The 13,040-nt window shown below is 42.8% G+C and overlaps 1 protein-coding gene across 1 annotated transcript in view; it reads right to left on the reverse strand.

Moving 5' to 3' along the window:
* Nucleotides 1-3,498: 3,498 nt before the first annotated feature.
* ADPRS (ADP-ribosylserine hydrolase) overlaps nucleotides 3,499-13,040 on the reverse strand; it is a 56,224-nt gene continuing 46,682 nt past the window's right edge. Inside the window, exons 5-6 of the mRNA XM_085647969.1 lie at nucleotides 7,791-7,891; nucleotides 3,499-5,563 (exon numbers count right to left, since the gene is read on the reverse strand). Coding sequence (XP_085504095.1) covers nucleotides 5,253-5,563; nucleotides 7,791-7,891 — 412 coding nt within the window. The 3' untranslated portion in view covers nucleotides 3,499-5,252. The remainder of the gene's footprint in view (nucleotides 5,564-7,790; nucleotides 7,892-13,040) is intronic.

Below are 13,040 nucleotides of genomic sequence, written 5' to 3' on the forward strand. Positions count from 1 at the left end.
CACTTCTCTCTAGTGGAGAACTTACGGCATGACGTCATGCCAGGTGAGTGTTGTAGGGGAAGGGAAATCCTTTAAAGAGTCATTTTGTATCTGGATTATCCTTCTCTTTTTGAAACTCAGGAGCAGCGACATTGTCGTGGTGTCACCAGGGCTTTAAGTGGAAGCTTTTTCAATATTATATACAAGCCATAGTTGCTGCTTATTTATCTTATGCAACCAACAACCACTGACAAAGCCAATAGTCCTGACTTGCTGTAGGTATAATATTACTTGTTGTATCATATATCTGGATGCAATGACAGAAACAGCAATACAAGTCGGGCAGCACACTATGTTAAGCACATATTTTCAGCTTACGTGTTTTTAAGCAACGTCCTTAATTACATTGGCCACGCCCCTTTGAGAGATCCCCCAGTTTTTTCATCCCACTTAAAGCCCTGGTCCCTCCTTTTCTTCTTCTGGGAGTTGCAGAGGCTCCAGTCAAGATAAAACAAGCCTTTGCACATGAAATGCAACAAGCCTTGAGATGTTATTCTTCGGTCTGGCTACATTGAGTTGAGAACAACAACTAAACATTCACAGTGAGCAGCTTTGCTCACCCTTTTCAGCCATGGATTGCTTTGGCTCATCCCCCCACCCCCCTTTTGGAGGCAGCTTAGTTTAGGTTTGTGTTTCTTTTGCTCAACTAAGCTGCTTTATTTTTGCATGACTGTCATGGAAGGCATTTAGCTACAAAACAAATTTAGTCTCATAAACCCAACACAGAGCGCCGAAAGCACCTGCCGTTTCTGTTAATTACAAGCCACTTTTAGTCCAACTTTCAAACGTCAGAAGGAAGCCAGCTAGGTAAACTTCAATTTCTAAGAGCTCTCCATTCCTGTGTAGTAGTGGAGAGCTCTTAGAAACTGACGTTTACCTAGCTGTGTAGTGATGGAGAGCTCTTAGAAACTGAAGTGTACCTAACTGAGCTTCCTAAAAACAATTGCATTAATTTACTGAGCAATTTTAACGCTCGATTATTTTATTTGCTCACACACGCTTTAGGGCACTGTGGATTAATTATTAACAACTCAGTTGATAAATTACAAGACGCTCGGGTAATTTGATGACAGCGGGTGGGATGTTTGTGTTACACAGCAGTGAGAGGCGAGGGTGGGAGAGTTAAGGTCTGTTTTACAGGCTGAGCGACTATTTCAGACAGTTTCACCAGACACCAACAATAGGCACGTTAACCCCTTCTGTGCCACGCCCTTTCCCCCTCCTGTGCCGGGCGTTACATTAGTGGGTGGGGTTCATGACGAGATAGTCTTGTCATGGGCACAGCGCGACCGTGCTCCATGACGAGACTATCTCGTTATGGGCACAGAAGAGGTTAACCAGCAGAACTGTTTTAACGCTGGATTAGTTTATTCTGCTGACTCGCGGTTGCTTCACCCACTCGTTGGTTTATTATTAGGAACTCGTTGGATTAATTATGAATTACAGTTCTATCAGGTAATCTGAGGACATCCGCATGGGATGTCTGTGCTAAAACAGAAGTGATAGGCGAGGGAGGTTAACGTCTAGTTTACGGACTGAGGGTCTATTTCAGACAGTTTCACAAGCATAGCGGTTATGTTTATAAAGTGCAGAAACTGGTTGCGACCCTCAAAAAAAAACAAGCATAATAGACACAAGAATGTCACTGAAGGAGAGGCATAGCGAGCATTGGAGAGGCGGACCGAGGCGCGCGCGCTGAAGAACGAGTCTCATAGCGAGCATTGGAGAGGCAAAGCGAGGCGCGCGTGCTGAAGGAGAGGCATAGCGAGCATTGGAGAGGCGGAGCGAGGCGCACGCGCTGAAGAAGGAGAGGTATAGCGAGCATTGGAGAGGCGGAGCGAGGCGCGTGCACGCTTGTGCGCGTAAACGCAAGCTCTAGGCCGCCACAAGCACAAGCGTGTGGTAGCATTTTTCTGGAGCCACACACTAAATGCGCTGGCTCAGCGAGACCTAAAAAAAAAAAATGACACAAGACCCTAGCGTGTATGGCTCAAGAATTTTAGTAAATTGAGTGCATACAAATGCAGTAGTTGAAGAAGACGGAGGTGGTCCGCTTCATGAACGGTCTAAGATATACATTAAAAGGGGGGGGGGGGCGGGGGAGGGACCAACAGTGGAGCCTTGACAAACTCCTGTCATTGAGTCAAAATGGTGAGAGCAGAAGAAGCACAGGGAAGGAATTAAGGATTTGTTAGGAAAGATGCAGTTCAATGAAGGACAATGCCCTTTACCTCTATACATTAGTCTTAGAAACCGAGTGGGATAATCCATCATATAAAGGGTGGCAGAAAGGTCAAGGAGCAGAGGTACCACTACTTCTTTAGGGTCCACCATACCCTTGACGTTGTCCCATGGCAGGGCAGGTTTTGTGTGACTTGGGTGAAATCCTCTTTGAATGTCGAAGAGATTATATTGTTTCCTTTAAGTTGAAATTTGTACAGAGAAAAATCTTTCAATCGATGTCCCTAGGGGGGAACTTAATTAACATACAACATTTGAAGGCTCTTCCACTTTTCATAATTGGCACGTTTTCAACTATGCAGACTGCGGTCTGCAAAAAAAGAGGTCTACACATCTATACTTATACTATTTAGCATAGATGTGCCCACAGACTTTTGTTTCTACACCTGACAAAGGTCAGAAAAATTATTGGTTCAGACTCCAGTAGACTTGCGCAGTCAGAGCCTGACGTTTCTGCTTCCCACGTGCCTAGGGTGGTCCAATGTCTTTGGGTTCTATCTCTACATAAGAGTCATATTGAAGACTGTTCGTGAATACGCCTTGACTGGCTCTGGATATCTAGGGAATCTTCCTAGCTCTAGTGTCGTACAACCAGGTGCTTCAGAAAAAGAAGATGGTTCACAAGTGGACGACCTACAGAGAAATTACTTCTTAAAGTGGGTGGCAAGCAATGCTGATCGGTTCCTGGCACACGTCTTCTTAGGAATTTTAAGTAACACTGATAACAGTCCACTTTCTTTGAAGGTTGTATTACCTCAGCTTTTGTGGGGAGGCTCCCTGCTCCTTAGTTGGCTATGGGGCTGGTGGCTGCATGTTGTACGAGCAACACAAGATGTTCTTGACAGAAATTAATTCATAAATGCCTGGTATAGATCAGAGGAATACCTAAGCGAGAGGAAAGCTGCAGTAAGAGATTAAGTAGGCCCAATGGATAAGCAACTGGCACAGGGCGAGTAGGGTAGGAGGCTTTCCGTGCAATAAACCGGTATACTGCACAGGAGGCAAATAAACTTAATTCTAAGATGGAAGAGTAGTTTACCTTTTAACATCATCCAAGTCCTTATTCACAAGCAAACTGACGTTTTAAGCCATCTCCCTATTGATTTAGCCAAGATAAATGTGAGGACCACTTTCAGCATAAAGAACTCTTTCTTGTACTGGCATGCCACTAAACGTTGGTCACTATGTAACATTTACATTTATAAATGAGAAAATAAAAATTTTTACTTCATGTTTATTAAAATTGTTGACAATTATCAATACTGCCACCTCTTGCCAAACCCACCCCAAAAAATCTACTAATTTGCCAAACAAACATTTCACTTCATAAAAATGTTGCACGAAACTAAAAATCACTTTACATGAATCAAATCTACAACAGTCTTTCTTCATAGATTTGATTCACCTAAAGACAGCAATGTTTTTTTATCAAGTGTGGCATTTTTATTTCTCACGTTAGTCCGACCCGTCTACCATTGTTTGCTTCCTGACTTTTCAGAAGGTGCAAAAATAACTGTGGAGCCCAATCAGCAAAAAACAACAAGCTTCCCCTTAGAAGCCGATTGATAATGAGAAGTAATCAAAATACATGCCTTCCACTGAAGCCTCAGAAACCAATTTCATACGGTTTTAGTTTAACACTAGCAACTGCTGGCAGGAGTATCCAATAGTCAAGCACTACATGTGTTTTAACAAAAGATGTATATATTTTGGAAACCAACACTTCTACAAAAACTTGACCCGGTGCCATGTAACCTAGGTTAATCCTGCAGTACAGCAGGGTGGTGGATTCTCTTATTCTTATGCTGCAGGGTGACATGAAGTAGCTACTTTGAGCTGGTGGTTGCCAGTCAGCACCTACTGTACAAGAATGGAACACTATGCGCCCGATTCACAGAACTAACTTAAGACAAAATCCTAAACTTACTACCACTTTGGTATTCATGGAAGAAAGCAGTCTGGTCGCCTAAGAGCTTGTGAGTTGCTCCACTGTTTGACATGCGGGATCAGAAAAAGGAGTATGGGCTGCTCTGGACATTATGGTGCTGCATAAGATGAGGTGCACAGTTCTATTGCTAGTATAGGTGTTCTCTGCCAATGTCGCTTGCTAAACCATGCATGCAAGCCACTGAAGGAGCCAGCCCTTGAGATGATGTCCAACACTGGTTCACAAATCCCCAAACTTGCCCGATTTTCAGGATAGCCACTTACATAGTGGTTATCCTGAAAATCGGGCAAGTTTGGGGGTTTGTGAACCAGTGTTCAATCTCATTTAGATTCTTTGCATGTATGTTTATCTCAAACATCATGAAAATTGATTAGGGGTCCGCCCTCGTGACCATGGTGAATGTCACTGCTGCTGTGTTACATGAACTGGAACACATTTCTCCACATCGAAACTGCGCGTTTTATCCAGGGCTCAGTATGTTCACAACTTTCTACACACAATAAGGCCGCTTCAATAAACAGAGAATGTCTGCAGTCTTGCAGCAGTGATGGCGACAGGAGCTTTTTCCCAATTTGATTATCTAAATATGAACTGGTCCTCGTTTTAATTTTCTCAAAACAAATGGCTGTGAGATTATGGCCAATATTTGCACCTGGGATATTTATATTCACACATGGAGCACTGTAGCAAAAAAAATGCCACCCCACCCATCTCTCTCTGCTGTGAATAAACACGAGGCGCACAAACCCCCACACACTTCTGTAATCAAACTGTTCCCTGGACTATCGTCTCTGAGGTTTACTTCCGGTTGGCCTTCTTGTGCTGTAGGCTTCTCTTGCTGGTCCAGCATGAACGGGAGGTTGTGTCCTCCACCATTGGCTGAGTTTCACTCAGCGAAAGGGCTTCTCGTCTATTCATCCTACACCACCTCAATAACCCTTGACACGTGGACAGTGCCACGCACGGTTGCAAAGGCATGTTGAGTGGTGTTTTAAGGCAGAATGGCTTGTTAGGCCCAAGGACACTACACCGTGGGGGTACCTTGGCACCGTTTTGAATACAGCTCATGCAGTTCCTCAGCCCACTTTTCAGCATCTTCATGCCCTTCACAGCTCTGCTTCCAGCTGGCGGGCACCAGTTCCTCACCGTAGTAGGCCCCAGCGATAGCTCCAGCCATGGTTGCGATGGTGTCAGTGTCGCCGCCCAGGGAGATGCAGTATATGATCGTTCTCTGAAGGCTGTTGTATTCCTCTGGAATATCAGGGTCGGGGTTCATGCAGCGCAGAAAGGAGTAGATTGCAGTGGGCACGGACTCCAACGCAGCAATGCCATTACCTGGTTAATAAAAAGAACCACTGTAAAATAGTGTAATCTGATCACCAACGTAAACTCATCTCACATTCAGTATATTCTCCAGAGCATTTAAATATAGCACAAATATAGATTCAGGCAACCATCAAAAATACAAAAGGACAACTCAGAATTTATTTTTAGACTAAGCGGTCGGATCGCAAGAATGCCCAAATGACACCACTTTCTGGATCCTCATCTATCAGGGTTTATGCCCCTATGCAGCATGGAAACATCTATACTATTGGTATGACATGGTTTCTAGCTATTTAGTAAAAACCATCTTCAGACGTCTGTCAACAGTCACAAAGTTGAGCTGTTTTTTTGGTATTTTTGGTTTTGCTAATAAGGGATTTCCTCCTAAAAAGCCAAAAATTTGGAGGGACACCGGATTAGGAGATGCACTGACAATATGCCATTTACTTGGAAAATAAGGTGGCATTTCGGCACAGCATGGCCATCTATGCACATACACGACAAGATAAAACTATGAAAAGTCATTACATACTAGCAACAGTTGCATACTTGTAATCCAATATGTTCGTTATAGAGCTCTCCTTTTAATTAATTAACAGATGTGTAGGGTCCGAATCATTTTAACCATATGTGCACATATCTTTAGTCTCAACAGTTCTTTGAAAAGGCTGGACTAGTCTGTATGGGCTGGGCACTCTGACCGAAACCAATAACCAGCAGTATAGTGTCCTGCACAACTGCTGGCTATCAAGAAGGCTAATGGGCCCCTTCCTAGGAAGCCCAAACCCCTTCCACAACAGGTCAAGTGGCTACTGCAGCCACCGTGAGAAAAGTACCAAACACCAACATTTGCAGCATTATTGACATTTTCCAAGCATAATGAATCCATACGAAGTACTGACAACTGTTTTCAGTGTCAAAGGGAAATCTCCAGGATCGGACTCACCTATAGGGCAATCAGACAGTGTCCGAGGGGCCGGTCGGACAGGTGAGCGTGTGGGTCCATATTTTGGCTGTTTGTGGGCCTTTTTATGGTCTCTTTGCCGGTTTGTAAGGTTGGTTTCCCATACATTAAAACAAACTCTGCCTTTAGCACATTCAAATACCATAATAATAATAATAATACCAGCATTTGTAAAGCGCGCAGCTACCTCAGACGAGGTGTCCCGGCGCTGGGAGCCGTCGGGAAGATTAAGTGAGTTATTGCCCAGAGTCACAAGGCGCTGGCTAACCTGCCGCTGGGAATCGAACTGTGAGCCCCTGTGTTCCAGAGTCAGCCGCCCTGGCCGCAGCACCACACCTCTTCCCCCATATGTAGCTTCATCAAACAAGCACTCTACACTCTCCCTGTGCAGCTCTCTAATTCTCAGCTTTGCCAAGTCTGGGCTGCACATCTCCTTCAGGGTCAGTTCCTTCACTCCCCACCTCAGTCTCTCCCACTCTGAGCATGCAGCTTCCTCCGCCATCTCCCTCTCTGAGATAAGGCGTTGCTTAAGACCCAAACAACTCCCACTCAGGCTTTGCATCTCCTCTGGCCAATACCTTTACCGCTAGAGCTTCTTAGGATAAAGCACTCCCCAACTGGGAGCAAGCAGCTATGCCTCTCCCCCAACCTTCTTTCCCTCTGGTTAAAACAGCTCGCCCAGGACCAGCTCTCTTGCACTCTTGTCTGTGGATCTCTTCCAAAGGCCCAGCCTTCTAGGATTCTGAGAGGTAAAGCTCCCAAAGTGGCCCTGCCCTCTCTGGGCTGTACAGCGCTTCCTCATGCCGGGTCTTCTCCCAGTCACACAGATTTTCCATACACTTGAATGTCTTGTTTTCTAGGCTGCATAATTCTCCCAGGCCTAACCCCCTTGGTGTGTGAACAGTGCAAGTCTTAAATAGGCCCATCTTTTAAAACCCTGAAATGTAAAGTTCTTCCAGTGGTCAGTCCTTCCCACTTTTGCCTAAGGATATCTTCCAAAGACACGGATCTCTCCTTCTCAGGGCTGTTAAGTGTTTCCACACAAGCTCTTCCTTATTAAATGCTGAGCAGCTCCTTCAGCCACAGCCTTTTACCACCAAGGGCTTTGCAGCTCTACCAGGAACCCATCTCACTCCCTCTGGGGACCTTGAAGTTCTTCCAAAAAGGTTACTAGTCCCAGAAAGATGCAACAAAGCCAGGCCCTAAAAGTAAACTATAAAAATACAAGCATAATAAAGTCTTTAAAAAGAATCAAATAGAACAGAAACCTACCTAACTCCGATATCACATCATCTTTCGAAACCTGGCCCCTCTCCACAAACTCCTTTATCTTCTTCAATCGATTGGTGAATGGAAACTCTACCAAATCCAGCCTGCGAGAAGAAAGGAGCATTACAAATCAATGGAAGGGCACTTGGAATGCCAGTAATGGAAGAGGGCTGAAGGAGAATCAGTCTGTGTGCATTTCACAAACTCAGAAATGCTTGTCATGATGTGCAAGGTCCTTAGAATTTAGACAAAGTTAATCAGCTGCAAACATCCCCATGCCGCCGAATGGTCTGACACACAGATATCCTGGTGATGGATCCAAAACAATCTGGTTGCTTGGAAAATATTTTAATGTTAAAGTGCCTAGGGACACTGGAAATGAACAAAAACCTAAAAAGTACATCTTAACTATTGGAGTAGATGGGCAATGTATTAAGATTGCTGTCTATAAGCAAATACTGCCCATGATTAATCAAAGAGGTTTTTTCCTTGATTCTACACCTAAAAAGTAACAATTCCAGATTAAGGGCCACATGTACAGAGTCTTTTTATAGTTGCAAAAGGGCCGATAAGCAGAATCAGCCCGTTTGCACAAGAAAGGCTGTTTCAAACGTACAAATCCCAATTTGCGAATGGGTAACCTATTACCAAATCGAAAACTGGGTTTGCAAATCAAAGTTAGGAAGCGGCGTGTTAGAGTCCCTTCCTAATACCAAATTGCAGTAGTGTGTATGTGAAATGCAGTCGCAAAACATTTGCAGTATACTGCCATTTGAAAAATTGTGGTAACCTATTCGTAAATGGCCCTTTAGAGAATAGTAGGTAACACATTTTTTAAGAGTAGGCAATGGTCCCACGGACCACTGCTTACTCTTAAAAAATAAAAATAACACTTTATTTATTTTTTTGAAACACATCCCATTTTCCTTTTAAGAAAAACAGGCTGCATTTCTTAAAAAAAGATTTATTTAAAAGCAATCACAGATATGGTGGTCTTCTGACCCCAGCACACACAGGCCTCGGACATTTTAACTGCCCACTCTCAGGTCGAGCTATTTTTAACAACTACTGGTCCATTCTGGTGAGTGAACACAATCTGGAAAGGAACAGATGTTCTGCTCATTCAGAAAGTGAATGATGAGCAATATAAAGGCCTTTAAATCTGGTTTTTATCTTGACACATTTTCTGTCTGTTCAATGAAAGAGGTAAAATGTCAGTTTGTCTTTTTAAAAATTGTAGCGTGGAAAATTGAGGTTTTTTCTTTTTCTAACTACAATTACAAGTTTTTGTCACATGACCTGTCTGACATTCATTGTGAAACAAAAGGCTGCAAGATGTCCATTTTTTTCTAACACAACATTTAAATAATTGCAATATTTCAAAACATATCAGGGATTGCGAAAGCACTTTTTTTGTAATTGAGAAGTGTGATGCAAACAAAGATTTCAAATCAGAACACTTTACTTGGTGACATGCAAATCACAAATATTTACAGAAACTATTTCCAAACATTACTGTTTGTTTACTAAATGTTTGTACACTGTATCATTTTATCAGTAAAACCGCATGCCAGTGGGAAATGTTGTGGCCATTTCAATGTGAAATCTGCAGATATACAAATGACAGTGTGCTACTACTTCATGCTTTATTTATGTATTTATTAAAAGTGATAGGTTTTAAACATGATTTGAGAAACATGCCTACACCCGCCCTGATGACAACTCTGTTAATGAACTAGGAGGCAAGTCGGGGGTCATGAGCATTCGATATGTGGCTAGATTTGTATTATATATGAAGCAAAAGTTTAGTCTATTAAATCAAACAAAAGAGTTTTTGTACAGCAGACATGCTGGACTAGTATATTTGAAGGTGCTCTAATATGCGATGATGAAGAAAATGGCCCTCAGTAAATTAAAATATTTGCCTAGGATCACATCATTTAAACCCACTTTAAGGGTCAAGAGCATTACAATTAGGTCTAGTAGATTTAAGTCACTAGCCCTGCAGGTCTAGTAATATTTTTATGATTTTTCAAGGCCTGCCAGCCGGCCACCATCCCTGTGATGGCTGCGATTTCTAATGGGTCGCAAATTGCCGCCTACCTCATTAATATTCATGAGGTAGGTCAATTTGCGACACATTAGGAATCGCTATTAAAAGGTTTACGTTTTCTTACATTACGAATTGCGATTTCCAAATTGCGATTTGCTATGAATCCCAATTAGGAAATCACAATTCAGAAGTTTTGTACATGTGGCCTATAGTCCATTAGTGATAGTTCCCAGAGTAACCTTTTTCAAGGCTTCTATCCAAACCATTTAATGGTTAAAACATGGTTTCTGTCTGAATGCACATCTAGGCTTAGACAGCACAGGCATGGTTGTTGAACGTTATTTTTAAAGTTGCATAAGCTGCTCTTAACCGAATCATACAGTCATCGGACCGACCGTACAGCAGGAAAGGGAGCCTTTCTTATTCCCCAATAGCTAGCATTCAAATTATGAAACCTCTACTAAAGTCTAAAAACACATATTCAAAGGCAAAACCAGGAGAAAATACAAGAAATCAAGGGAAACCTCGAAAAATCAAGCTTTAAATCATACCCCCACTAAGCCTCAAGGTTCCCAGTCGCTTCTCACACTAGTTAACCTAACCTAGGCTTTTCATGCAGCAGCAGAGACCAATACATTTGATCTGCCGCTCTGACCACAGCTCTGCTGCAACAACCATATTGATACATCTGGCATATACACTTAAATAGGCACATATATATCCTCTCAAGAGGCATTAGTCAAGACATTCCACAGCAAACTTCTGAGGCCTGTCAAACTGTCACCCCACATGGAAATCCTTTCCAAGAACCTGGAGGGTGAGGACTCGCACAAACCCAAGCCTCCGGGAAGCTAACTATGTTCTACAAGACCAGCTTGGAGGAGTCAGGCTTCTCAGAATTACCAAACACCCACTGGCCAATACCAGTGAAAAATCGATCATCAAGTCTGTCAGCAGCATATGATGCAGTCAACTACAAGACTCTATAAAATCGCCTGGAGAAAAGAGATAAGATGTCCGAGTGGGGCTAGAGTAGTTCTGACTCTTCTTGTGAGATCAGAGTCAGCATACAAGAACTGGTAACAACCAAAGTGTTGGTCAAATCCAAGGATGTGCACCACCACATTTCATCATTTTTATGTGACCCTTGGTAAAGCCACCAACTACATTCAACATGAATGTGAACAATACTCTAATACTTTAACCTCTGGGTATCAAATGAAAGCAAAAACATCCTAGCCCAGCTACTCACTACCAATGAGGGATAACCTAGTTAGTCGGAGTGGCACCAAAACTCAGATGCTGATAACTAAACACATTCCCAGCCTCTCTCCCCATCTATTGGTCTCAGGAATTAAGCACAACCCAGAAAGTGGAAACCCTTGCAATCTAGATTAAACCTGAGCTCCTTCTCAAAACCAGTCTCAGCCCTCTAATGCGGAGAAGAGTTCTCTAAATCCTTCGCAAGACTTGCAGAATCAAGCTCCCGAGCAACGGTACATTCCCATCAGAATTCAAGCAATTCAGTCTATGGATGAGTACCACAATGCCCTCACAAAGAGGCAGTGATAAGACCTCAGTCCACAAGTAAAAACTCAGCCAGCAAGATCAGATGTTTCAGATCTCCAGGATGAATACCAGACTCCCCAACCCTCCTCGCGAGGTCAATATTCTGAATCTCACTTCCAGATTCCAAACGTTGCAAAGTGGGTGAAGTATCAGCACTGTACAAAACACGAACACATATAAAAAGTTTCTGAATCCAACATTAAAACTGGAGTATCATCAAAAAAGCAGAAAGTTTACCTAGGACTCCTGTCCACGCAAGGCATTGGCCACTAGCACCGTCTGAATAATTTCCACTTCTTGATTTGTTAAGATAACGCCTCGATTCCTGAAGATAACAATCTGGCCCCATGCTATGCATGATATCGGCCTGGGCTCTGCTTAACAACAGGGCTCTGCTTAATAGAATGGATTCAATATCACATTTGTTTGTAAGCCCCATCTTATGCTGTGTATTCAAATGTGTTTATTAGTGTTGTGAAAGTCATCTGTTCCGTTAGCACTCTTAAATATATATTTTGGATCCGCAAAAAAATTGAGGTATTTTAAAGTGTACAAAAAAAACGCCTGCAATCATGTGATTGGTATGAAATGAAGGCCTTTTTCTTCTTAAAAAATATTCTCACTCAAAACATGAAGAATGCCTATCCTATCAGTTCAAACTCAGGGTCATGAATACGCATCTACTTTTCTCAAAGCTCAAATACCTGCAAACAAAGCCTTTATAAACCTGCCAGTAACACCCTACCATACATGCCAACATTTTATAAAAGTGGGAGATTTCTTAAAAGAAAAACATCAGGAGAATGTATTTCCCCCACTGACTTCTATTGGGGCCTGAAGGGGGTTACTGTCATGTATGAGATTTGCAAGTCTGCTGCTGCAGGATCGGATATTAGAAATGCAAATGTAAGCACGGAAAAATCGCTATGGACAACACGTGATTTATTGGACTAAGGTCCCACTGTGTATCTTGAGGACCGTGAGATACCAATTGGGGAAAGTCAAATAGGGAGCATAAGAGAACTCTGTCTATAAAACAAAGAGATAGATCCACATACGCTATATTACAGCCCTGAAGAAGTCCTTCAAAAGGACGAAACGCGTTGGCTACAGCGGAGTGTAACAAGAAAATAAAGATTGAAGAAATACAGATCAGTGTGAATCATCATTGAATGAACGGACTGTCTTTTTTTGTGTGTGCGGATCACATATATCTTTACAATTGCCTGTTGTGGAAGGTTGTTTTACAACAAAGAGAATCAAAAGGGTCTGGCTCTCTGTTGGTCGACGCACCAAATGTAAATATATTTCCTAGTAGTCAGATAAGTGCAATACTTTTTCCTAGATCCTTTTGTGTTAATCCGAAGTGTTGTGCATTGGCCTGCAGGAGCAGGTTACTAGCAGCGCATACTACGAGTTACACAAGACCAGGCCTTGTCAGCTGAAGCCGGCAGAGGAATCGCTTTTTTGCATGCAGGATTCGGGAGACTAGCCTCGAAATCGGTACTCTCCTGTCTGAATCAGGAGGGTTGGCAGTATGCTCCACCTCACTCACCCACACAAAATACACCAAGACAAAGTATGACAAGGAGACATTGACCTTTATGTCACCAATTCAAACCTAACTCCTT

The sequence above is a fragment of the Triturus cristatus genome, chromosome 3_2 (assembly GCF_964204655.1).
Source record: "Triturus cristatus chromosome 3_2, aTriCri1.1, whole genome shotgun sequence".
Classification (NCBI taxonomy): Eukaryota; Metazoa; Chordata; class Amphibia; order Caudata; family Salamandridae; genus Triturus; species Triturus cristatus.